General features: G+C 39.1%; 1 protein-coding gene across 6 annotated transcripts in view; it reads right to left on the reverse strand.

The window, feature by feature from the left end:
• Window positions 1-12,367: 12,367 nt before the first annotated feature.
• The window catches only part of pax3.S (paired box 3 S homeolog), a 51,152-nt gene continuing 36,765 nt past the window's right edge, over window positions 12,368-26,754 (reverse strand). For 5 of the 6 annotated variants that reach the window (XM_018264550.2, XM_018264547.2, XM_018264549.2 and 2 more), the window contains exons 5-9: window positions 22,993-23,201; window positions 20,932-21,097; window positions 20,378-20,592; window positions 14,649-14,892; window positions 12,368-13,881 (exon numbers count right to left, since the gene is read on the reverse strand). In XM_018264550.2, the coding sequence (XP_018120039.1) occupies window positions 13,847-13,881; window positions 14,649-14,892; window positions 20,378-20,592; window positions 20,932-21,097; window positions 22,993-23,201 (869 nt within the window). In that variant the 3' untranslated portion in view covers window positions 12,368-13,846. 6 annotated transcript variants of the gene reach the window in all.

Here is a 26,754-nt window from a genome sequence, read left to right on the forward strand (position 1 = left end):
GACTTTGATGCATTTTCGTCTCACAGACTATAATGTAAGTGACGGAAGATTGAGGAAGATCTATCTACTTTAATGCACTTCACCTGGTCTGAGGTGGTGAAGGCAACTCTGGCGAAAGTGGTAACGTTCAGTAAAATCCGCACTTTACTGAATTTGCGGAGTGCGAAAAGTCGCCTGGCAATACAGTGCAAATGGCCGCTAGTGCCTGTCTCTTTTGCTAGTGAATTGGCGCCTGCGCCCGTTGGTAATTTGGCAATGTCCCTGCTGGTGATAACGCTGGTGAATTGTCGCTAGCGTTATCCACTTCGCCCTTTAGTAAATCTACCCCTTAAGCTGGCCATAGATGTTGAGATTTTTAAAAGATCAGATCCTCATCGTGAGACCACGATCTTCTCAGAACGATCGTACGAATTTACCATCAACTAAAAAGACCAATTTGCCAGGAAAACAAAGGTAGCTGCCTGCTTGGCCCTGCAAACATAGAGAGATTGCACTGGGATCAACAAAGATTGTTTGACCTGGCCGATCAATTTCCTGACAGATGTCGGCCGAAAAATCGTAAGATGTACGATCGTTCGAATCCCACTAACCGCACGATAATTTCGAAGGATTGGTCGGGCTTCACTAAAATCGGTCGTTCGGCAAGAAGAATCGTCGCTTTAGTGTTTTCCCTCTCCCTGTGGGGGGGGGGGGAAGAATGTTGGAAATCAGCCGCCCAATTCCAAGTGAATAGGAATCGCCTCTATGCATGGGTTCTGTCAAGTGACAAGTGCAAATAACTTGAAAAATGCAGCACCTCATGTTCTTAAGTGGTAAACACTTGTTACTTGACAAGACCTGGAACAGAGCAGGGATTTTCATTCACTCTGGATGCAGGACAGTTTCTAATGATTTTTTTCCACCCACCAAAGCAGCATGGAAATAATGGGGTGACAAATCACCCAGTGTGCCATTAACCTTAGCCTGGAAGTTGGACAGACTTAATCAAATATATCTTTCATGCACATTAGGTTGGGTGGTGGGCCAAAACTTTGCATAGAAAGAATATCTGTAAAAGTGACCCTTAATGCCCAAAAGCCTTTACTTCTGTTGAAATACCCCAGCCCCTAACTCCTGTCATTGGTGGGTTTGGAGTGGGAAAAATTGTTGCAGATTTCAACAGGTTGTCAGCCACCAATCACTAGGGTCCATGTCATATGTCCATATAGAGCCGTACATAATACAGTCCCAATGGACAAGCTGCTTTTACACATTCAGGTGCACACTCATATGCAGCCCACGGCCATGTGACCATATATCACATTATTTTCCAACTTTCTTGTTAATCAGCATTGAAGAGGTTAATAGTTATTTTATAAGCCCTTAAAGTTTTTCTTCCATATTCTGTGCTTGGCCCCACGGATAACGTTTCACAGTGCCTTTTTCATCTTTGTTTTGTTTCGAAACTGTAATCGCACGAGACAGCTCACTGATATGGATACAGCACATATGAAAGAGTCATCATCTCTCCTGGTTCAGAGGTTACGTTTAAAGCAATAGAATTGATAAGTAAGTAAAAGCCTGATTGGCTGATGAGCCTTCCACTTCAAAGTCTTTGGTCCGAAACTGGAATCAGAGCTACAAACAGCTGTTTCTCTCATTTGTCCAGGATTTTGGTCCCCACTTTATCCAGGAGAAGGATAAGGTTTCAAGCCTTTGTGTGACAATAAGCAAGTTTGGGATTTTCCTGATCTCTGCTGTGATCATTGACTGGTCATGATTTAGCACAACTTGACCCCTGGTCATTGTTCTGTAAGGTGGAGGCAAATTCCCACTTGTTACTGACACTCAGAGGATCCCCTTATCAATCTGAAATGTAAGTTTCTGGAAAATGACCTGTCCTAGGGGACGCAATGTTTATTGAAATGGATCTGAGAGTCTTGTATTTCTGCCTAGCTTAAACATGAATCTTAGGGGATAGCTTTCTACAGGCCGGAACTGTGGAATTTACTCTTATCAGATATACTGTATTTTCTAACCGAATTAAAGACAGAAATTGTCAAACAACAATCCAGCATAAAAAGTTCAGGGACAATTACCCATTAGAAAATTACAAAGGACTAAAGGGATACTGTCATGGGAAAAAACATTTTTTTCAAAGTAAATAAGTTAATAGTGCTTCTCCAGCAGAATTCTGCACTGAAATCCATTTCTCAAAAGAGCAAACAGATTTTTTTATATTCAATTTTGAAATCTGACATGGGGCTAGACATTTTGTCAATTTCCCAGCTGCCACTGGTCATGTGACTTGTGCCTGCACTTTAGGAGAGAAATGCTTTTTGGCAGGCTGCTGTTTTTCCTTCTCAATGTAACTGAATGTGTCTCAGTGGGACATGGGTTTTTACTATTGAGTGTTGTTCTTAGATCTACCAGGCAGCTGTTATCTTGTGTTAGGGAGCTGTTATCTGGTTACCTTCCCATTGTTCTTTTGTTTGGCTGCTGGGGGGGAAGGGGGGGGGTGATATCACTCCAACTTGCAGTACAGCAGTAAAGAGTGAATGAAGTTTATCAGAGCACAAGTCACATGACTTGGGGCAGCTGGGAAATTGACAAAATGTCTAGCCCCATGTCAGATTTCAAAATTGAATATCAAAAAATCTGTTTGCTCTTTTAAGAAATGGATTTCAGTGCAGAATTCTGCTGGAGCAGCACTATTAACTAATTCATTTTGAAAAAATGTTTTTTCCCATGACAGTATCCCTTTAAAATCTGCTATAGACAGATAGATCAAGGCCCCAAATATAGTTTACAGCTAAACAATTTATTTATTTTAAAACTCAACAATGATCATTTGTCAATTACATCTTACCATCTAGAAGTCAAATATACAGTCACAGTCACAATAAGATACTGTATCAGCTATATTATGAACACACCAAAAACCTCACGTTTTGCAAGTAAAGTGCACTACCTGCATTATATTTCCATTCAACTTTGGGTCTATCCCCAACTCTGCCCCACTTTTTATTTGTATTTTTATCTGTTTATACTTCTAAATGTTTCTTACAGTCTGTACAGTCTGATTTCCCTGCAGCTGCTGGCCTGTTAGTGTGCTTAGAAGGGACGGATCTTGAAGGATTTCACAAAAGCGAAGAAACAGGGGAACATGGAGCAGCACTGAATACAGTGCAGCTCTGGGAATAATGTAGGAGACATGTGTGGTACAAGGTTATATGGGAGGTTATAACAACTAGTAAATTAAACACAGACACAATTTTGGGTCTAACTCAGGAGCAGAAATGCATGAAGTTCAATACTTTGGAGAGCTTTGGAGAGTTTAGGCATAATATTTTAACAACTGATTAAGGAAACTCATGGGATACAACAGATTGGTGACTTGAGCCAGGCAGCACAAGAAGCATGGCTGCTGAGGAAAATGAGCCTAGCAGCACGTAACAAATACTTACGCTGATGCATGACCAGTGTTGGACTAGCCCACTGGGATACTAGGAAAACCTGGTGGGCTCAGGTGTCAGTGGCCCTCGTGCTGCAAAACTTTTGGCCTATTTCATGACCATTTCATATTTCTATGAGAACAAATAGGCTAAATAGATGGAATAATAGATTATGGCATGAAAAGGAGAATAGAGTTTGAGTGAGGAGATGAAGAATAATAGTACTGAGAGTGGGCCCCTGGTCTAAGGTTTTTTGGTGGGTCACTGGTCTAAGGTTTTTAGGTGGGCCCCTGGTGTCCCAGTCCAATCAATATCAACCCTTTACACATAGTGAATTCCTAATGAATGTTATCAAAGCATCCAACCCTTTCTTGAAACTACAGCCTGCCGAACATGCTGAGATATTGTCACATAACCAACCAACAGTCGCAATACCAATCATTCCGTATACAGATGTTAGCATGAAGTCCTCTATAATGAAAATTGATATTGATAATCAATCAAAAAAAGTTTGGCTCCCAAATGGATGATGCACTCAAAGACAGCAGCCAGATTTTCTGTTACAAAACAGCCAAAAGGATCAAGCTTGTCTCATCACAGAAATAACTGACCTCTGTGGCATGATAATATCTGTCCAGATCATTAAACAAACAAGTTGTCATACAAAACTTTTTATCCGACAAAAATATCTGTACATGTCTGACCAGCTTATTCTTCAATATGTCTACATTCAGGAATGTTTTACATATTTTCACAACCCTCTTGGAGTTTCATTAGGTAAACTAGATTGGCCAAAGAGCCAGTGACTTTCCATCATCACAATGAGACTTTATCCAACTCTTCTTCAAAGTGGAAACATACTTGTTGTTATCTCTAGCTGGAGACCTCAGAAGACATTTGCTGGCTACAGTCCATTTATCCTTGTAATCAAAAATCAAATTAGTCAATTAAGGGTCTCATTTAAATTAAACTATTTTGTTTAATACGTTAGGAGCACAACGAAAGGTACAATGAAACGTATGGGTGTTTTTAGAGATAAATGTATAGAAAATGTGTTGGTTTTATTTGCTTCAAAAATTTAAGGTCATATTTACAAGTTGTATTAGAAATACCTGTATTAACACACACCAAACATTACCCACATCAAGGTGGGGTTTGAACAAAGCATTTTACAGCAATTTGACCTATTGAGGCTCATTTATCAACAATGGATACATTTGCCCATGGGCAGTTACCTATAGCAACCAATCAATGATTAGCTTTTTGATGCCAGCTGCAAGTAGGACAATGAATGCAGCAATCTGATTGGTTGCCCTGGGTCACTGCCCATGGGCAGATTTGCCCAGTGTTGAAAAATGACCCCCATTGACTTCAATGAGTTACTACAAATCCGAAGTGTAAATTCATGTTGTTAAATCGCACATCTTAATATATATGCTGACCAGATTTTTGTATTGTATTAAGTGATATAATGTAAGGACAAAGATTATAAATATGTCAACTATTTTACAGCAAATTGTAAAAAAATACTTTACACAGCTTCATAAATGCAGCCCATAATGTATAGAATGTGTAGAATGATCCTTGTGCTTGTTCTTTTGTACTTTCTTTTTATTTTTTTTCTGGGAATATTCTTTTGATGATGTCCAATATTTAAAACTTGATTTTGAATATATATTTATAAAAAAGCAAAAAAATCTGCCTGGTTTTAAAATGGTTAATTGTAAGTGAACGTCTGTCTCGGAGAAATACTTGCTTATCATTTGACGCTGAAGTAATCCAGCCACTGGGCAGAATTCCTTTCCAAAACAGGCAATGCTCGTTCCTCTTCCTTCATTTAGCTTGGTTATCTAGAAGCTCCTCACGCAGGCATCAACATGAATGCAAGTGTGCTCACTTCCATTATATCCAAATGTATCCTGCAAACGTTGGAAAAACCTCCAGAGAAAGCGAAAAATGCTACAGAAGAGGAACCTCAGCCCTATGACAATGCTTACTTCTTCATTCTGTTTGTCATGCTCTTCTACTCTTTCCTGGCTCTCACTGTCTTCTTTGGCTACATGCGCTCTAAGAAGGAAGTTCAGAAGAAAGATCCCTATGAGGAATTCATAGAAGGGAAAAATAAGGCCAAGGAATGGAAACAAACAAGGCCAGTTGAAAAATTTGATTTTGAAGAGGAAAGCATCCCATGAAGATTTCATTTTTGCCCCCTTTATCCTGGTCGTAAAAAAACTGCTCAATGAGGACTGGCAAAATCAAAACTTGTTTTCGTGACCCTTCAAGGTCACTGGAAAAATAACTTGTTTAGAAGAAGAGGAGATATGACTTTGGGACTGTTGATGCAGAAAAATGAGCACGAAGAAGACTTGTTTTGTCTAGTATTATACTCATCAATTTGCAACACAAACAGGTACTAAGCTTTCCAAAGCAAACTGAATAAATGCTGACAAGTTCATAACAATCGGTTGACACATCCCATTGGCCGCTTGCAGGTTTATAGAGGCCCCTCTGACTCCTTGAGTGATGTCCATATGTTTGTAGAAGAACCATCTTCCCCAGTGTCTGTGAGGATGACCGGCAAAAGGTCCAGTAACTACTGGCTACTGACTAAGAGACACCGGTTTTTGTGATTTTCTTTTCCTCGAGATTCTGGTTTTAGAACATTGTAAGTGTTTATATAGAAGTTTTCTGCAAAATGTCCCTTGGTGTACTTGAAGGACCTCTGTAAAAATGTATCAGTGTAGTATACTCAGCACTATGGTATTGAAAAAATAATACCGGTAGGTGGGATTCTTAGAAAGGAAAAGCATGTTTCCATGTTTGAGATGCAAAAAACGATAGAAATAAATGATGCTATCAGTCTGCATGCAATACTGTGTCCGGACAAGCATAGATGTTTCCTGTGGACTAAAATTACATGTAATTATTACACCTATTTACTGACATCCAAATTTTGTGGGTGTAGAGAATCAGAGCTGTAACAGCAAATAAAAAAACCTCTCTGGATCCATTGATCCATTTATATATCATCTGGCTTTTTGGTCTGTGTATTTCAGAAACACTATACAGAGTACTCCTTGTACCTGCAGAAGCTCTTAATTCACTGTCTGTAGCCTGAGATTTTGTCGTCGAGTGTAAACGTAATGGTAGGATTTTACAAATAGATAATAGTTTGCATAATATGTTAGTGGGACACCAGTGCTTAGGTACCAGAGTTGGTTTAATATTCTTCTCCTCACTTTGCAGTTGCAAAACAAATGTGATTGCAAATATTGTGTATTTATGAAGAGGGCAAGGTGCAAAAAATAACACAAACAACCTCCCCCCCCTTCCTCCTTTGTGCCCAGGGCTGTGAATCACAAGAATGCTGCACTTGTGAGTAAAATTAGCTGCACTACATTCACAAGATAATGTGGAAACGCTCCCATTGGCTGTAAAGATATGGGATCCGTAATCCAGAAAGCTCTGGAAGCTCATCTCCCATAGACTTCATTTTATCCAAATTATTCAAATTAAAAAATTATTTACTTTTCTCTGTAGTAACAAAGCAGAACCTTGTGCTTGATCTCAATTAAGATATAACTAAGATAACAACTAAGATATAATTAATCCTTATTAGAGGCTAAACCAGCCTACTGGGTTTATTTAATGTTTAAATGTAGTGATGGGTCGAATAAATTCGGCTGGCACGAATTTGCGGCGAATTTCCGCCTTGTCCCTGCTGAATAAATTCGCAAAACTCCTGTGAAAATTTGCAGGTGAAAATTCGCAGGCGTCAATTTCCCGTTTTCACAATTTTTTTTGAAAACCATCAAAGTTGACGATTTTTTTATGAAAACCTGCAAAATTATCGATTTTTTGTGAAAACGTCCAAATTTCACAATTTTTTCATGAAAATGTTCAAATTGCACGTTTTTTTTGTGAACTTTCCGATTTCACCATTTTTCGCAGTTTTGCGAATTTTGTGGGAAATTTGCTAATTTTTCGGCAAGGCTAAACGGGAGAAATTCGTCCCCATCACGATTTAAATGATTTGTTAGTAGACCTATGAACTAAATTATAGCCAGATCCATTATCCAGAAAACCCCTGTGTCCCTAGCATTCTGGATAACAGGTCAGAAACCTCTAGTGCAGGGATCCCCAACCTTTTGAACCGTGAGCATCATTCAGAAGTAAAAGGAGTTGGGGAGCAACACTAACATGAAAAATGTTCTTGGGGTGCCAAATAAGTGCTGTAATTGGCCATTTTGCAGCCCCTATGTGGATTGTTAACCTACATTGAGGCTCTGTTTGGCAGTGCACCTGGATTTTATACAACCAGAACTTGCCTCCAAGCCTGGAATTGAAAAATAAGCACCTTTTTTGAGGCCACTGGGAGCAACATCCAAGGGGTTGAAGAGCAAAATGTTGCTCACGAGCTACTGGTTGGGGATCACTGCTCTAGTGTAACATAAAAATAAATGCCTGATTCCCATGGTTATTGTTTGCTATGGGTTACTGCACTTGTACAAAGTTGACCATTGTTTCCCTGTGTTCCATGTGTGTGCAACCAGCTTAAAAATGATTAATTGTACTACAAATATAATGTACATAGCTTTATATACACTGGTTATATAACCCAATGTAAATGTACAGCAAATTATAATATCTGGATTAACTGGTGCCATTGGTGTAGCGTTTTAGACAGCGCAACAATGCTGCACAGATTGAATTGTTTTAGATTTACCAGATTTTCCAAAGGTTTACATTATCCTTAAGGTTTACACATACACATATACAGAGAAACCTTTTATTATCACAAATTTGCATTGCTTGCTTGCTGTGTGTGTAATGTCATGCCATATAAATAAAGAATTGATAATAATATGTGTTTACTGTGGGAAATGCAATGCAGCATACAGTCTATAAAATATCCGAGCTGTATTAAAGGATGAGTAAACCTTTAAAATAAGTGAATGTAAAATTGACGAGGGTGCTATTCTAAGCACTTTTGTAATTCACATTAATTATTTAATTTCTTTTTATTCCAAGATATTAAGGGATACATGTGCTGTTAATATGAATAGATTTTGTTCCAACAGCGCCACCTGCTGGTCAGTTTCTGACCAGTCTGACCACCAAGTAGTCAAGGAAGTTTTCAGGAGAAAGAAAGAGGCTGCTCTGATGTTCTTCTGCTTAGGAAGAGAACATCATAATAAAAATAATAAAAAACAATAAAAAATATTTAATTCCTTGCCTGCAAAGGAACCCACTTTTAGACTAAAAAGCACATTTACATCCACAAGTGCAGTGAGCAAAGTGCAATTTCGAGTGCTATGAATATATGAGTAACCTTTGCTCTGCACCTGCACAGTGAGGCTCTTGGGATCCTAAGGTTTGTGAGTCAGCAGCAAAGCAATGTTTAAAAGGACAAATTAGAAGATAAAAACATCTGCTTTATGGCTACTGAGGTGTCTAGCCAACTGAGGTCATTAAAAAAACATAAAAAATAGAAAGACCAATTGAAAACAAAACAACAGGTGCACCCCCCTTTTAAAATGAATAACACTGGAAATCTTTTTTTATAGAACAGACTGGCAAATGAGTTGTAGCTTTTGGCATGTTTCTAGAACGGACTTTGAAACAGTTTTCTACATTATAGAAAGAGACTAAAAGATTTTTGTTAATGTTTTTGATTAAGGCATTGGCTGCGGATGAATTAAATGGAAGCAAAAAATGTCTTGCTGGCTTTGGAATGCATGCTAGAAAATCCTCACTCTGTTCTACTTGATGCTATGAGATGGTAGCCAAAATAGCACTCAACTCCTTCTCTACCTCTCTAAATTCCCTACAGCCTTCCCCATTCTAGTCTCTATCTCTGAGCCATCTTAAACCTACTCTTACATTATACTCATATATTATAATGAGAATCACTGGGAGAGCGGCCAAGGCCCAGCATGGGAATGATTGTCTCACACACCAATCCAGATGCTCTGAGCTGACTTAATGGCAAGGCACCTGCTCTGAGGCAATAAAGAGGTCCCTAGCCATCTTTATAATGCTGTAATCCACTGATACACCTGTCATGTTCCCTTTCTTTATGGGACAAAACTAAAGGTGTATACTAAAGATGCTTAGAGAGGTAGGGTAGTGGGTAGTAGAATAGTGAGTGGGTCTCATGGAGACCAGTCAGGTCTACTGCCCCTTCTATGGAATGGTCTTCTCCTGATAAAAGTCTAAGATGAGCAGAGTGGCCTGGGAGTGGTGGACCAACTGCAGAGGAGTGTAGACCTTGGGTATTACCTAATTTAATCTTAATGCTCCACTGCTTTAATGTGTTGCTTTCTTTACTCATTTAAAGGAGAACATAACCCTTAAAATGAATATGGCTAAAAATATTTTATATACTGAACTTATTTCACCTATTTCAGTTTGTCAATAGCAGCAATGATCCAGGACTTCAAACTTGTCACAGGGGGTCACCATCTTGGAAAGTGTCTGTGACACTCACATGCTCAGTGGGCTCTGAGCAGCTGTTGAGAAGCTAAGCTTAGGGGTCGTAACAAATTATCAAACAGAAAATGAGTTTGGCCTGTAATATAAACTGATGCTACAGGGCAGATTATTAAATTCTGGCGCTAATTGCACTGGTTTCTGTGCTGCCATGTAGTATTTTATCTGTATTAATTACTAATAAGCCTTATATTGTGACACGGAAATTCGCCAGCGATGGCTTCGCTTACATTGCCACACTTCGCCAGGTGAAAATTCGCCAGGACAACGCTAATTCACTAAAATGCAAAGTTGAGTCCAGGGCGCCGAACGATGGCGAAGTTTTGCTAGCGTTAATTCGGCAAGCAAAGCGAAGTTGCTCTAGCGTTGGCTAATTTGCATACAGCGAGAAGTTCAATGGACGTGTATGTTGCAGCAAATACATTACACTACACAGGCCCAGGGAACCTTAATAAAATAAAATAAAGTTGTTATATTGCCCTACACATGAGCCCAGTGTATAGTTTATGTGCCATATGTAAGGAAATGTATGGGGGAAGCCGGGTACCCTAAAAAAAATGCTTTTGCAGCCTATCACCCTGAAAAACTGAAAAGAAAGTCGCCAGTGTTTTTTGGTACTTAGAAAAATGTTAAAAATTTTTCTGAGGAACTCCTATCTACTTTATTGCACTTCGCCTGGTCTGAGGTGGTGAAAGCAAGTCTGGCGCAAGAAGTAACGTTCAGTAATATCCGAATCTTAGTGAATTTGCGTAGTTACGTCCATTCCCCAGAGCGAAAATTCCCTAGGCGTTAGAGTGCGAAGTAGCACTAGAGTCTATCTCCTTTACTAGTGAATTTACACCAGCGTTAGTCACTTCGTCCTTTAGTAAATTTGGCCCCAGGTCTCAATGGGTATGTAAAAAATTGAGGGGGGATAAGAAAAAGGATGGAGAAGAAAAAAAATGAAAACACTTAATTTGAATAAAAACTATAAGCATCTGAGAGCATGTGAGGAGTTGCCCGTGGGTGCCTGTATAGGGAAGCACTGGATGGCAATCTGGTCATACATACATGGGCCAAAAAAACTACTGACACAGTTATTTGTCTTACTTCCTCTCAGAGTACCAGTTTTGCTCTCCTGCACCAAATGGCACCAAATGGATTCTGATTTTGGATTGTACAATGTTGGGTAGAAAATACTTTTTATGATAGCAGTATTGTTCAATTTTTTACTTTTTCTGTAAAGGTCATTTAAAATATGAATTATTATTATTAAACATTAGATAACAGTATTGTGACCAGAGACCTGTAGGTATGACTGTAAGGGGCTGATTCACTAAGGGTCGAATATCGAGGGTTAATTAACCCTCGATATTCGACTGGGAATTTAAATCCTTCGACTTCGAATATCGAAGTCGACGGATTCAGCACAAATAGTGCGATCGTACGATCGAAGGATTATTCCTTCGATCGAACGATTAAATCCAACGATCGAAGGAATATCCTTCGATCAAAAAAAGTTAGCCAAGCCTATGGGGACCTTCCCCATAGGCTAACATTGACTTCGGTAGCTTTTAGATGGCGAACTAGGGGGTCGAAGTTTTTTTTAAAGAGACAGTACTTCGAGTATCGAATGGTCGAATAGTCGAACGATTTTTAGTCCGAATCCTTCGATTCGAAGTCGTAGTCGAAGGTCGAAGTAGCCAAAAAAAAACTTCAAGATTCGAAGTTTTTTACCTTCGAATCCTTCACTCTAAGTTAGTGAATCGGCCCCTAAGTGTCAATGGCTGAGGGATGAGGAAGCACAGCGGCTCTATGGCTAGCATTACTGTCTCTTCTTTCCAGCCAGGGAACTGCGTGCAAGTTGTTTGTATGTTCACCCTGTGTCTGCATGGGTTTCCAACTCCACTTTAAAATCATACAGGCAGGTTAATTAACTCCTTGACTTTGGATTGTAAGTTCCTCTGTGCAGTTAATGATATATAACCTCTATTGGTACTATGTAGGCCTTTGAGAACCCAGCTAAAGCCCTGAAATACAACTTCATTCTTTAAAAAATGCATCGCACTGAATGTCTGTTTTTTTTTATTATAATAGATAAAAAAAACTCTGAATAAGTATATATATATGTAATTCAAGTTTGAAAAAAAAAATAATAAGTATAACCCTCACAGCCAGCCTTTTAATTTCTATTTAAGGTTTGAATTGTCAGTTCCAATGAGTAGGAGTATACTCCCAACTAATACAGTACATGTATGCTAGTGTGAGTCGGAATTGTCTGCTTGAAGAACAACCGTTTCATTATGCCATTATGTTGCAGCATTTACAAACTAGGAATTCCCAACGCACACACACAGCTATGTTCTGATACAAGGTAGGTATCATATTTAATCATCAAGGAAACTACCAAAAATATAACAAGAATTCTTTGACGAATAAAAAAAAAGTAAAAGAAGACAATGTTGCATTGCAAGTCTTTATACTTTTTTATTTATTATAAATAGTAAATATATACTGCATTTATTTGTACATGAAACATATTGCAGCATTTGTTGCCGGTAAATCCGGCAAAGCACAGATAAAATGTAACTTCTTCCATCACCTCTAAGACGAAAGCCTGATTTCAACACTACCTTTTCTCCTATCTAAACCCCCTAATTTATTACCCATAATTTGAAGGAATGTCTGCTCTCTACCTCGGTTTCTTGACTGGGTAAAAGAGACAAATAAATAAAACCACCTGTAATTTCCACCCCTTTACCTAATCTGAACCTCCATTTCAGCACTTTCATGGCAGTGACATCCTTATTCCTTTTAAATCAAAGCAAATAAGTGGGGCCACATTTTGCATTAGAAATTTTACAGTTACCAACAGAACATAACCAGAAAATAGGTTCAGCTCCAAATAGCCCATTAAGAAGGATTGACCATTTTGTTATATAACTTAAGTACTCAACATATAGATCCCCAACCCACTGCCTACTATACTGATCTGGCACATCTCTTTTAACTACCTGAACCAAACCATAGCCAAATCCACCCTGAGAGTCTAGAGGAGATCCTTCAACAAACAAATATTATGGAATGTGTCTTCCCTTAAAGAGTAGAAAGGTCTCAAATGTAGAAAAGTGTCTATCCAAACTCATTTTTTTTAAAACAATAGAACAGTCTAAAATACAAAACCACTATATTTGCAAAGCATGATACAGAGGTTTCTTACAAAGTAGAAGTGAGGTATGGTATTGCACGTTAATTGACAGCCATAGGATCAATAATTTGGAGTCAAAATGTGGTGTGTGTTCCTCACTGTTTCTTCTTTTTAATTTCATTTCCAGTAGATCCTAAATAATGAACGAAAGTACTTTGCTTAGAGCTTAGAAACTGTGCTCAGATCAAACAAGCCATTACCCACCAACAACGCTGCTATTACTACTTCTGGTCGTTTAAACGTTCATTTTCACAATGTTACAAACTTTTTAGAGAAAAAGTTTCTAATTTTTCATCATTTTTGAGTCATTCCCGGTATTTCTTGAGTCGATTTGTAATGACCTAATATGAAATATCAAGTGAGATCACTTAATCCAATCTATAAAACATAGTTGTGTTTACTTCTGTAATAAAACTTAATGTCACATAAAATCCAAAAAGGATGTTGGTTCTCGGGACATGGCAAATGCAGTTTGTAAGACTTATTTAGGCTTCTAGTTCATTGTAAACAGTTTGTGGCTTCTGCCCTTGGAATGCCATATGTGGAATCACGTAGTCATTAGCCAAAACACCAGGTCCATGACAGATTCTAACCATCCATCGGCATTGGTAGAATTCCACACTATCCATGAGTAACGGGTAAAGGTTCGCTGTGTTTCTGTCTTGCAGTTGGAGCCCCCCGTACAATGATGTGTATCCATTCTGAGTGTTATAGCACAAGAGGAACCACTCCTTTATGCAATATCTGGCTTCAGATAATGAAAGGCACCTGCAAGTAAGAAAAAAAGAACTATTTTAAGAGTAGTTCAGAGAACGCAAAGGCCAAGCAGAACCATAGCTTTACACTGTCAAATGTAATATTGGGATATCAAAGAATAGGTCTAATATTTTTATTCCTGGGACAAGTTTGACAAACCACTCAGAATCTGGGATAATATACTTTAATGACTCTTGAGTTGACTTGATTGAAGACATGTGCTTTTAATCCAGGGCATGCCCGTGGTTATTGCATGTCGGGTAAACCCTTCTGTTTTACCTAATGGCGGTCAGGTCTCATGTCTCGGCACATAATCACCTCAAGATGTACTTGACATCACTTAAGAAAATAATTATGCCACAGATGTTTTCTAGAGAACAATCAACGAGCACCGGAGACAAAAGAGACTCAACGAGAACGGGAGAGTCATCAGCCTCCTGTTGGAAGCCGCATTGTTTCTTGTTTTCTATTTCATCAGATAAAAATTGAACTCATTACCCGTGAAAAGAGAGGGAGACTTCAATGGAAACAGTTTAACTGTCCTTCAAATTGAGGAGGAAATATTAATCCTCATATGCATACAGAAGTAAATGCCAAACATCCCAGTGAACTTTCAGTTTCCAGTACTGTGTAATAGGGGGATGTCTGAAACATGGTTCTCGTGAACTGCAAAGTCCAGAATCCTGAGCAAGTAATCTGCTGCTTCAGGAGAAGGACGCGTCTAATTCATGCTTAATATAAAAGACTTAATTTGGGAAGTGCATCAAGGTACTACTTACTCTGTCCATACTGTGGGTATTGGTATCCTGTGACAGGCTCCATGCTGTAGCCTGAGGTGCTGTACGTTGGGCAATAAGACTGCGATGTTGATAGACTGTCCAAGCTCTTCATATGTTCCAGTCTCTGGCTGCAACTTGCTGATACAGCTGTGGAAGGCTCAAGGCCTCCAGTTAAAGGAGATAAAGCATAATCCGTCTGAGGCTGATGTGGAACGCCACCATGGTTAGTCAGGAGACCCATAACCTATGGGAAAGAAACAGATGGCATTTTAGAGTTTAGTTGTTACATAGTTACATAGTTAAATTTGGTTGAAAAAAGACAAAGTCCATCAAGTTCAACCCCTTCAAATGAAAACCCAGCATCCATACACACACCCCTCTCTACTTTTAATTAAATTCTATATACCCATACCTATACTAACTATAGAGCTTAGTATCACAATAACCTTTGATATTCTGTCTGTCCAACAAATCATCCAAGCCATTCTTAAAGGCATTAACTGAATCAGCATCACAACATCACCCGGCAGTGCATTCCACAAACTCACTGTCCTGACTGTGAAGAACCCCCTACGTTGCTTCAAATGAAAGTTCTTTTCTTCTAGTCTAAAGGGGTGGCCTCTGGTACGGTGATCCACTTTATGGGTAATAAGGTCCCCTGCTATTTGTCTATAATGTCCTCTAATGTACTTGTTATACTATAGTTTATGTATTTCAGTTTTGATTTAATTAATGTAGACAAATAAGTAATATTTTCAAGAATTCATTTAGCAGCAAATTACATAGCGCTTATGAATACTCTAAGAACTGGATACTAATAATAAATTAACAAACAAGAATTACAGAATGACATTTCTTTAACCTCTTTTGCCCACTAATAAATAAACGCCTTTTTTGCCATCAGGTCTGGTTTTTGACAAGTTGTGTATATGAACCATCCCCAACAGAGTCTCTTTCAGTTTACTATTGAGATTCAAGGTATGTGAGAATCGACCTGAATTTAATTAACATCTCCCATAATTAGATTTTCATGCTGGTGACTCTCTAAAAATCTAAAAAGGGAAGCCGCCTCGGGCTTCCAGGCCCTGTTTTTTTGAGCCTTGACCTATTCGCCTGAATGGAGAGTTGAGCACAGGGCACAGTCACCTTGGCCTAATCAATTTACAAAGTTGGATGGTATCTGTTAAGCTTTTGTTTCCTGCTTTTACGGTATTAGATCTTTTTGCAGAAATGAAGATCATCCCTTGCTTGCTGGAAGTGTGCTGAGATTGTGTAGGCAATCATTTAACAGCTTGGAAATCAAGTTTTGCGCTTGGTCTGTTTTTGGTTTGTGTCATGGACACAAGGGTTAATATTCAATGACTGTTAGCTGTTAATGTTTTCTGTTCATATTTGACCCTAACACATGTGCAGCGTGTAATTTACGGAAGCTCACTCCACAGGAAGCTGGACACGTTGTCCTGAAGATGTCCAGAGCTTTACTCAATGGTGATGGGAACCATATGCAGCCCAGATCCCCAGTTCTAAGAAAAATGGTGCCACCTGCCCTTTACTATTCCCGCTGAGCACAATGCCTTTCAAAATTCCTCAGCCATGTTCACACGAGCATGAATCAACCGTTGGCAGTTTCTATCCCTCATACCTGTAGCTGAATATCTCCATCATGTGTCTTTAATCTGACTTACACCTCTGTGGGATTTCTACTAATAATCGTATTTTGTAAGTCAGTCCGTGGAGACTGTGCGTTTAAGGACATTTCCAGACTTGAAGACAAAAAGACAGTTGCATGTGGATGTTTCCAATATATTAAGGAAACTACATGAACATTTATATTAGGAATTCGTGTTCTCTGTAGTGGACTCTGTATGACATGCACACAAGTCACTTCTGCATCCCGAGAAGCAGAAGGTTGTAAAAGGCACGAATCACCAGCGGATAAGAATGAACAGGGTGAGTGTATAAGCTGCCTCTCATACTTAAGCACTTCCATATGGTGTCTTACTGGAAGGCTAGTCCAGGGCCTCATGACTTACGTATATAAACTCCAAAAACCCGCAGAGCAATGGCAAAAGATGTTTAAACCTATGGTGCAAAAATAACTACAAAGCCATTTCTATACAAACAAATATGTAATTAATGTATCTTGTGCTTTAGTCATGGCATGGTTCGCAGAATAACATTCCACCATAACTTCCAAAAAGCCAAATGAAAGGTGGAATGAGCCCCACATACTCTGCACTACAAGACAAATGATGGAATAAAGAACTAAGCACCATGTTTTGGCATGTAGGGATATATATTTTATTTACACTCATATTTAGCTCCAACGCAAATACAATTGTCAACTGTCCAAAAGGAGCTTATATAATGCATAGTTGCTTTGTGTTTAAGCCTGGGGTAACCCCTAGAGCAGTTGAACCTGCCATGCTGTCTAACTTTTGATGGGCGGAAATGGATAGGCTCCATATTTTAATAGCATATCTAGGAAATGTCAGGGTATGACACAATTCTTACAGAGTCCCAGATTCCATGTTCCCTAATGATTTACAGCTGCTAGAGCTGGATACATGCTATTCATTATAGTGATGAATTGGGGGATTTAATTCTTCACTAGTTCACTTTAGGGATGAGGTTTGCCTCCTGAACTTATTCTACCAAGTCCGAAACCTCTCACTGCATCTCCAAATATATAAAATTGGCCCATTTTGCTCATTTGCATTTAAGCAATGGGGCGTGAATGATATTAAGCATTATAGTAAATATTGCTTAGGCTGACTGAGCACAAGTGGCTTTTAGACGATTCCAGCGAAGCCCACAGTGTTTATATAGGCACGCAATTAATAATATCAAAGGTCTCCCATGTCAGATTTATTCAGATCATATTTCACAAGCGGATTTTTATTGTTCCAAATACTATGGGAAACTAAAGCTTTGGCCAGGACATCCCTCTCATGTCTCAGACCTGCAAGTTCTTTTTAAGTGTCCCCAGATGTTGATGACAAAAACAGAGAGAGAGAGAGAGAGAGAGAGAGAGAGAGAGCTCACAGCCACTTTGTTGACCTCTGCAGGTGCGTATATTTCACATGGTCCTTCTGGACCTTTTTCCATTTAATTGTTAAATATTTAAGGAATTTTACTTCAATGATAATATTCTACAAATGCATAGTACAAGTTATAGGCATAGGTTATTCTACACAGGGATAAAAATGGTAGCAGCCATACTGCCAATGACAATGATAAATAAGGAAACATCCACACAAGCTATGGAATAAAAAAAGATCTACGCCATTTCTGTTTTCAAAATCCATCATTTGCATGATGTCCTCAAATCTGAAAGGATGACCAATGTCACTGATTGATAAGCAAGGGATGTCTTAAAGCAGGCCCTCCGTATTTGAACGTATGTATTTTATATTTGAATTCCGTTACCAAGCATGGAAACTGAGGTAAAGGATTGAAGCTTTGTCAACATTTATCAGATCTTTTGATTGTGTATTTACTGTATGTAAGTGTATTTATGCAGGTGTAAGTGTGTGTGTGAGTACACGGTTTCTTAATAAAATAAATTCTGGAATAGATTAGTTAGAAAGCCATGTCTAACCTATGGAACAGGGTTTTCCAAAGCAGAGTTTTATGTGGAGCTGTGACATTAAGACACAGTTGTTCCATTTTAAAGCTACTTAGACCACTGTGGATTAAAAGCTGAAGAGTCTTGGCTTCCTGCTAATATACTGTAAACTTAATTACACTTTCTCTTAGAAATAGAAGGTTTTATGTGGTTTTTGCCCACAGGCAGTTATGTTTATTTCTCTGCCTTTTACTGTGCACCCTTTTTAACTTGTGAGCCTTTGAACTCTGAATATTTTCACAGATTTATCACTGTCTCGCAGAGAGGAGCTGCAGCCATCCCATGATGCAAGCCTAACAGTGAGGCCGGGCAGGAGATGCAAGCCATCATTTTTGCTCCCCTTTGTGCCATTAAAATCTCATTTTCTGCCTGTTAAGATTCCCTCACACTGCTAGAGCCGGGCTGATGAGTGTGTAATTGGGAATAATTGTCTTTTCACTTTTCATTTATGTCATTCTCAATATCCTTCTGTTTCCTCTCACTGCCAAGAGGAAGATGCGTTTGTGGAGGATGCATCGTTATAAAGATGCCCCCACTTAGCCCTACAATGAAATCTGATTTTAATTATAGATTGCACGCAGTCCAGTGAAACTATTAGGCACCTGGAAATTGGCCCCTCTGATACAATAACAAGCGTCAGTTAAGGCGCACATTAACAATGTCAAGTCAACCTCGGGCGCATATGCACCGTGCAAAATGTAGCCACCCTTTTGACACTCAATTACCAAGTCAATTTATTTTACCGGAACTCCCAAATTCAACCCCCGTCCATTTAATGGAAATTAACAGTGTAATTATGGCTTCAAGAAATCCTGTTTTCCCAAGGCGTCAGATTTGTCTTAATTTATTGCGGCCATTTTTTTAAGCGCCAATATTCTTATAAATAATTATGAGGCACATTAACTTTGTTCATTTACATAAACCACTGGGAGGTAGTTGATTTCATTGATAGCCGGGCTGTGCAAAGGAAGGCTCATAGGGTCAAAGACAGTCCTCCAAATCCAAGATATAAAAAAAGTTACAGGCTCCACAGAAAGATATATTGAAAAGAGTTGTTCACATTTACATTAACTTTTAGTATCATGTAGAGAGGGCTATTGTGAGACAATTTACAATTGGTTTTCATTTTTTTTATTATTTGTAGTTTTTGAGCTTTTTTATTTAGCAGCTCTCCAGTGTGAAATTTCAGCAATCTGGTTGCTAGTTTCCAAATCACACTAGCTACCATACATTGATATTAATAAGAGACTTGTATGTGAATAGGAGATGGTCCCCAACTTACAGCTGGAAGGAGTCAATAGGCCAATAATTGAAAAATTATAAAAAAGAAAAAATGAAGGCCAATTGAAAAGATGCTCAGAGATAGCCATTCTATAAAATACTAAAAAATAACTTAAAGATGAATCATCCCTTTAAACAGAAAATGGCCCAAGCATGATATAACATAGAGTTATGCTACATTTTAATATTAGTGCATTATTATTACTTCCAACAAATATGGACCACTAAAATGCAAAGACTGCATAATACAGATTATGAATAGTTGAGCATGATGTTGGCTATTTCAGAAGAGCTACAGCAGTAACCTGTGACCTTGCAGACTCAGAATGTAGGTCAAGGGCTCAATGGGGCACATAGGTTGGATGTCCCTGAGCTACAAAAGGCTAAACAGAGCCAATCATATGCTGGGATGGTTATTTTTATTCAGATATAGTATTAGCACTACAGGTTGGCTAAGTAGAAAAACTAAGGGGTAACTAAAGAGCATAAAGAAGAGGGTGAGATAATCAATATACGATCTTCACGCTGCAGTTCCATAAGATTCTATGCCTCGTGGCCACTGTCACTTAGAAAGATTTCTGAGTTTGACTGCGCATTTCAGGGGAAAATTTTGAAAGGGCGTAACAGCTCTGGCTTTTGAAGTAACCAGTGCGGGGGTGGAAGAGGAGAGAAGGGAAGGAAATTTGCAAAATGAAATCATGTGGCTCATATAAAGAACGCTTTATGGTTCGAATTTGGCAATTTTTTTCCCTTCTTGCCTCAGGTGCTCAGCCTTTTCGGTTCTGGCTCTCTGCTAAAGGAATGAAAATACTTTACTGACCTGAGGTGAAAGGCCATTGCCAATGGCTGGGTTCATAGGGTTGGAAGGCCCAGATGGGGGCACAAAGCTGTCTGTGTAGCTGGAAAATCCATGCCGGCCGCTGGGCAGACAATAGGCCGAACTGCTCTCGGGGTTGGAAGGAAGACTGCTTTGGTGCACACTGCTTGGAGGGAGCGGCTGGGGCCTGTGAACTGTGTTGCTTGGATCAGACACAGCTGAAAAGAAGCAAACATGGAATATTTTAACCATTTCAATATCTTCCAACTTTAATAAATGTTATATTCCCTTACTAATATATGCCATAACTTGTTTATAAACCGATAGAATAGGAAAGTCAAGTTCAGATTTCTCTATCTTATAAAAACTACTATTCCCAGCATACCCAATAGCCTGGGTTCCTAGGGCCCAGTGGGACAAGAAGTTGACATTGCTGAGACAGAAGGTTACTTATTTCAGTTCAATCAAATATTCACTTAACTAATCACTGTCACTACAGAATATAGTGCCTAGTAATTTGGTACGTACAGGTGAAGATTTATCATCTTTATTGTTACCTTGTGGTATAGAAGTGGGCTGGTAAGAGGTCTCTGATAACTGGTAGGTTGGCAGAGCTGGCATAGCTGCAGGAGGAAATGCCCCTGGAATCAGGTGGTTGAATGCCATAAGCTGGTTGGCTCCTGCTTGCTTTCTCCATCTAGCGCGTCGGTTGCTAAACCACACCTATGGGTAAAATGTAAAAAATAAATTAATATCCATGTCTTTGCAAGCTAATGCTAGCTATGGGATATACATAGAAAAGATAATGTTTATCCTATTTAATGGCATGCAGCACTGTACCTATACACAAAAAGAAACAAATCTGGGTGTTAAAATTACCAGGGTTGGCTTTTTGTCACCCCTGTTAAAGGGCCACAAAGACAACAGGACATGCTGTGAAATTCAAAGGTGGCAAAATGCAGAGCAAACTTGTTGTTTTACACAGCAAGTGGTAGCTCAGTCAACTATGGATTTGGGTTTGTTTACCAGTCAAGTGGAGGGAATCAGTGTAAGAGTGGTGGCAAACGTGGCTACTGGGGGAGATTAGTCACCCAGCTACAAATCGTCTCTTCTTCGGGCGATTAATCTCCCACAAAATGCCTTATCGTTGACTAGAATGTAAATTGCCGGCATGATGGCACTCAGATTGCTTTGGCTTTCCGAAGTTGCCCAAAGTTTCCTCGTGAGGCATTCTAGCCGGTGGGAAGGCATTTCGGGGAGATTAGTCGTCCGAAGAAGAAGAGGCGATTTGTCGCTGGGCAACTAATCTCCACCAGTAGCCTCATGTGCCAACACCCTCAGGAATACTATTTTACATTGCTTTATACAGGTGGTAGAAAGGAGTGGGGCAGCTATAGGGGACAATAATTGTCTCTATACTTCAGGCAGTACAATGAGAGTAAATTCAGTAGTGGAAATAAAAATTCCTTGTGATTTGTGTTACTATGTTGAATGACATGTATCTACTGTGCAGGGAGTTCCAAGCAAGGCCACAATCTTGACATTCCTGGAGAATCAGTGTTGAAATTGTTAAACAATAGAGAGGATAAATGCCCATAATCATGCACATATACTCTATGGGACTTGCTTGTCCATTTCTCATGCAGGCATAGGTTTAAATGGTAGCTTGCTGAATGCTTGGCTGACTATTTTCAAGCTGCCAAAAGCTCGCAGGATAGACAAACCTCATGAGAGCCACATCCTCTTTAATAACTAGCGGCAACTTAAAAAGTCTCTTGCCTCATACGGTCAGTAAGTCTTTATTGCTGTAATAACATATTACAGTGGTGCTTACATTGTTTGTGCTTTCATTAATGGTACAATATGCAGACCTGAGAGTGTGGCCTCTACTTGGTACATTGCAGCATGAGGCACACACAGCTCACCCCTCCAGCAGCAAAGGGGGTTCAGTCATGACTGACAGTGATATGCCGCTCCATGCTGTGCTCACTAAAAGACACATATGTTAGATGTTCAGGGGAATTTGTTAGGCTGTAGATCATCGTAATAGTGTGACAGGTTATGAGCCCCTGGGGATGTGAAGAAGCCATAAGGAATGTTGTGAAGTCAGAGGGTTAAAGACACATTACAACAGCTGGAGAAAGGCTCCTGAGTTTGCCTGGTATGGGTCGTTGCCTTATAAAAATAAATGTGCTTGGAAACACAACATCTATTAGGCTACATCCCCATTACAGCACGTTATACTCTGTTTAACCCTCGTCGTAGTGGTATTCATCTCAAATAAATTACAGCCAAAGAGCTAACAAGCTTGGAATTTGAGTTCTTAGAGGAAAGGGCAAACAATTTTTTTGGCAACTATTTTCAAGTCTGATATTGATATGTGTTATGTGCGCTCTGTGGCTCTCCGAGTGAACCCTGGTACTTATAATTAATGGAAGTTGGATAAGCCACATGTGATACAAATGTACATTCTTCTTCATACATATGGATTTTTATGACTGCATTGCTGAAGAAACACATCATAATCTGGACAAAAATTATGTTTTTTTATCAAGGAAACAAACTGCAGAATGAACGTGCAGTCATGTAAAGCATAAGAAAAGCTAGGCCATCGCTACCTGAACTCGCGCCTCTGTGAGCTTGGCTCTCTGGGCCAGTTCTTCCCGAGTGTAAATATCCGGGTAGTGGGTTCTCTCGAATGCTCTCTCTAACTCCTCCAACTGCTCTGCAGTGAATGTGGTTCTGCTCCTGCGCTGCTTCCTCTTCAGGGGCAGGTCTGGTTCGGAGTCAATATCAGAGCCTTCCTCAGACTCAGGGGACACTGGAGCTAAAAGAATTAAAGAAAGAAAAGTTTTCAGTAAATAATTCTGTATGACCATCACAGAAACGTTAAAATATCCCCCCCCCCCCGACATAATAAATGGCAACACATTGGGGGTTATTTCTGCAGCGATGCACATGTACAGAGTTTTCACCAAGTTTCCACCATAACAAATGTTCTCTGCTCTTGAGACTGAGATGAAAGTGTTAAAAGGATCCTGGATTATAAGTCTAGCAAGTCTGCTCTTTCCAGACCATGGGAAAACAGACCAACTTTTATTTTACACTTGGATGTCCATATGCACAGCTTCTCAAAACAAACAGAAACTTTGTAGTTGAGCCCAGCGGACAAAAAAAAAAAACAGACGCGCATCTTTGTGCTATAAAGTAGGCACTGGGGACAGATCTGGCCAAGTGGTGTTTGACTCCCCAAGTCACACACATACTATTTATCACTTTAATATCCAGAATGCTTCTAGTGTGCATTACATCAGCCTGCTTGTGGCAAGGGGATACAGTGTGGGGGGGAGGGGCATTGGGTATTTTATTTTTTTGTTTTCTTTTAAGGGTTTTAGTGGACTCCAGAGAGCTTAATACAAACACTAACATTGACTTTCATATTTAAAAGCAAATGCTCAAGTGCAAATGATGGGCTGTAAGGTGCATTGTGCTGTAAACATAAATACATTATTTAGACTGTAAGCTCTATGGGGCAGGGACCTCCTCCCAGCTGTGTCTCTTACCAGATAGCACTTAAGCTCTGTGTCCTTATATGAGCTCTGTATACTGTGTATGTTTATTGTATTTATTGCATACTTTTATATTTGTACTTTTATTTATATTATACTTTTATGCATTGTATGACGGCTCCTTACATACAAGCTAGGAACAAGGCAGGATCTCGCACACCCAATCAATAATAACGATATGCCTGGTGCACAATGGTAGAGGTTCGGCAAGCCCCACAACAGAGTACAGCAAAGGAATTCCAATGGCACACAGGACAGTAGGAAATCTTCAAAATTTATTTCAAAGCAGAGTGCATCATACTCCGCTTTGAAATAAATCTTAAAGATTTCCTACAGTCCTGTGTGCCATTGGAATTCCTTTGCTGGCTCCTTACATACATACATACATACATACATACTGTACATACATGAGCCCTGACCAGATACATCCCTGTCAATATCCTTATGGAAGGCAGAAATTGTCTTAAAACATGAATTCTAATTTTAAAGGTCTGGGCTTCTTTTTAAAGGTTTGGGAACTTACACTGGACCTTTGCCTTCTATATTCTGAGCTAGTCCATTTTTATGAGTTTGCTTCAGCAAACCTAATTATATTGTTAGGTGTCAGAGAAAAATGACAGAGAATATTGGGACATGCACATAAGTTTATGATCTCATATACCTGCCCAGTTTTTTAAATTGCAAGCCCCAATGTGTCGGACCCTCTTTACTCCTGTATCGTTCAGTAATTATATGTAATCCTGTATATTTCATATATTATTGTTACTATTATTATTAATAATAATGATAAAGGCAAATTCTCCGCTCTTTCTTCAACTGTATCAATAGGAGCACATGACTATTGTTTTTTTATTTGGTGAACTATCATTATAAAATTATTATGGCGCTGGCCAGGAGATCATAAGCCTAACTGTTCCATTTTCTTCGGGGTGGGGGGAGATGATGGATGAAAACCCCTCCTCACTGGGAAAGATGACAAAAACTGTAGCCCTCAGATTTTCTGGTACAATGAATCCTATTGAAATCTGCATCATGGCTGCTTATGAATCCCGTGCATAAATAACCTCAATGTTTGTGCCTATTTAAAGCTTTTTATTATCAAGCCTATTGTTGCCTAAGGGTCTATGAGGCCATACTTGGGCAAAGAAAAGGAAAACGTCTTCAGCAAATATAATAGCAGCTTATTGTATCCTTTTTAAGTGATTTAGATTTCTATTTAGCTTGGAGTACACCTTCTCCATTATTTTACATTGTAGAATTTTAAACTATTGCTAAACATCTTATAATTCTAAAATGTAATTTTATTATAGCTGATACAACAGCCTGCGGAGGTGTCACATTCGAGTTCTTACTTATTTAAATGATGAAAAATATATATTTAAATTATAATAATTATATAGAAATAACCTTTCTAATATATATAATTTACTGTTTGTTGTTTTTGTCTTGTTTAAACACCCGCCAGATCTATTTTTACCGCTGGGGGGGATGCATTCAATTACAGAACTTCATGTGACCAATTCTCAGTGGCACTGATCTGTGATCCTGTGGAAAGCAGTTTCTAAAAAGAAATATGTCCCAAGGCAACCGTCCAGGTCACAAGGGGTTATAAGACATGGAAGAGGCCTCTAATTCGGGAACTTCTTTTAATTAAACTTCACAGCCAGCCTGGTGCGGCCACTTATTCTTTAAAGGGAGGAATTTGTAATCCAGCGAGCCAACTTCAGATAGCTTCACTGCTCTTGATCTCATTGTTAACTAAATCCCATTCTGAAACATTTTTGTGACCACAGTTTAACCCCTTTGCTGGTCTAATGTGGCACATGTCTTGGTCAGTTGAATCGGACATTAGAATATCCATCTTTAACATCTCATGCTATTATTATTATTATTATGATTATTAAAGGAGAAGGAAAGCTATGGAGGCATATAATTGCCAATAGATTAGCTGCAATAGTGCAAGCTAGAATGCTATATTTATTCTGTAGAATGTTTTACTATACCTAAGTAAAAAGCTGTAGAATCTATCTGTTTGTTTAGGATAGGAGCTGCAGTATTAACGTGGTCTGACATCACTTCCTGCCTGAGTCTCTCCCTGCTCTGGGCTCAGATTACAGTAGAGAAGGGAGGGGTGGGGGGAGAGGAGCAAACTGAGCATGCTCTTGCCCAGGGCAATGAGGTTTAAGATGAAAACAGGAAGTCTGATACAGAAGCCCATGAGTACACAATAGAAGGAAAGAAATGCAGTGTTTCTTTTAACAGTGGACTCAGAGCAGCACTACTTTGGGGGTCTACTGGTATATTTTAGATGGACCTTTCTGATAAGGCTTACTTAGTTTTAACCTTTCCTTCTCCTTTAACAAGTATTTATATAGCGCCAACATATTACATAGCACTCTAGAGTAAATGTGATTATACAACTAAATCACATGAATTATATACATGCTAGCATATTAATGATCTTTCCTCCATGTGGACAATATGGTCCTTGACTGACCCTGTCCAACTTAAGAAAAGATTATTTCGTTCTGCCTTTATGTATGTTTTATACTAAAGAAGAGACTGGATGGCATTCATGGGGTCTTCTCAACATCCCTGGCTGTCAACAGGTACATGAATTTCAACTGATAAAAACTTAAAAGCACCCCAAATTCAGTTGTCTCTATTTGTGACATGCCATTTTGCATTTGCAGCTTGCTTTATGGAAAGATACCACAAAGGTGGCCATAGACATAACAATTACGATCTTTCTTGGAAAAGATCTTTCCAAGAAAGTTCGTTCGCTTAAATACACACGTGTTGAGCTGAATC

The sequence above is a fragment of the Xenopus laevis genome, chromosome 5S, assembly GCF_017654675.1.
Source record: "Xenopus laevis strain J_2021 chromosome 5S, Xenopus_laevis_v10.1, whole genome shotgun sequence".
Classification (NCBI taxonomy): domain Eukaryota; kingdom Metazoa; phylum Chordata; class Amphibia; order Anura; family Pipidae; genus Xenopus; species Xenopus laevis.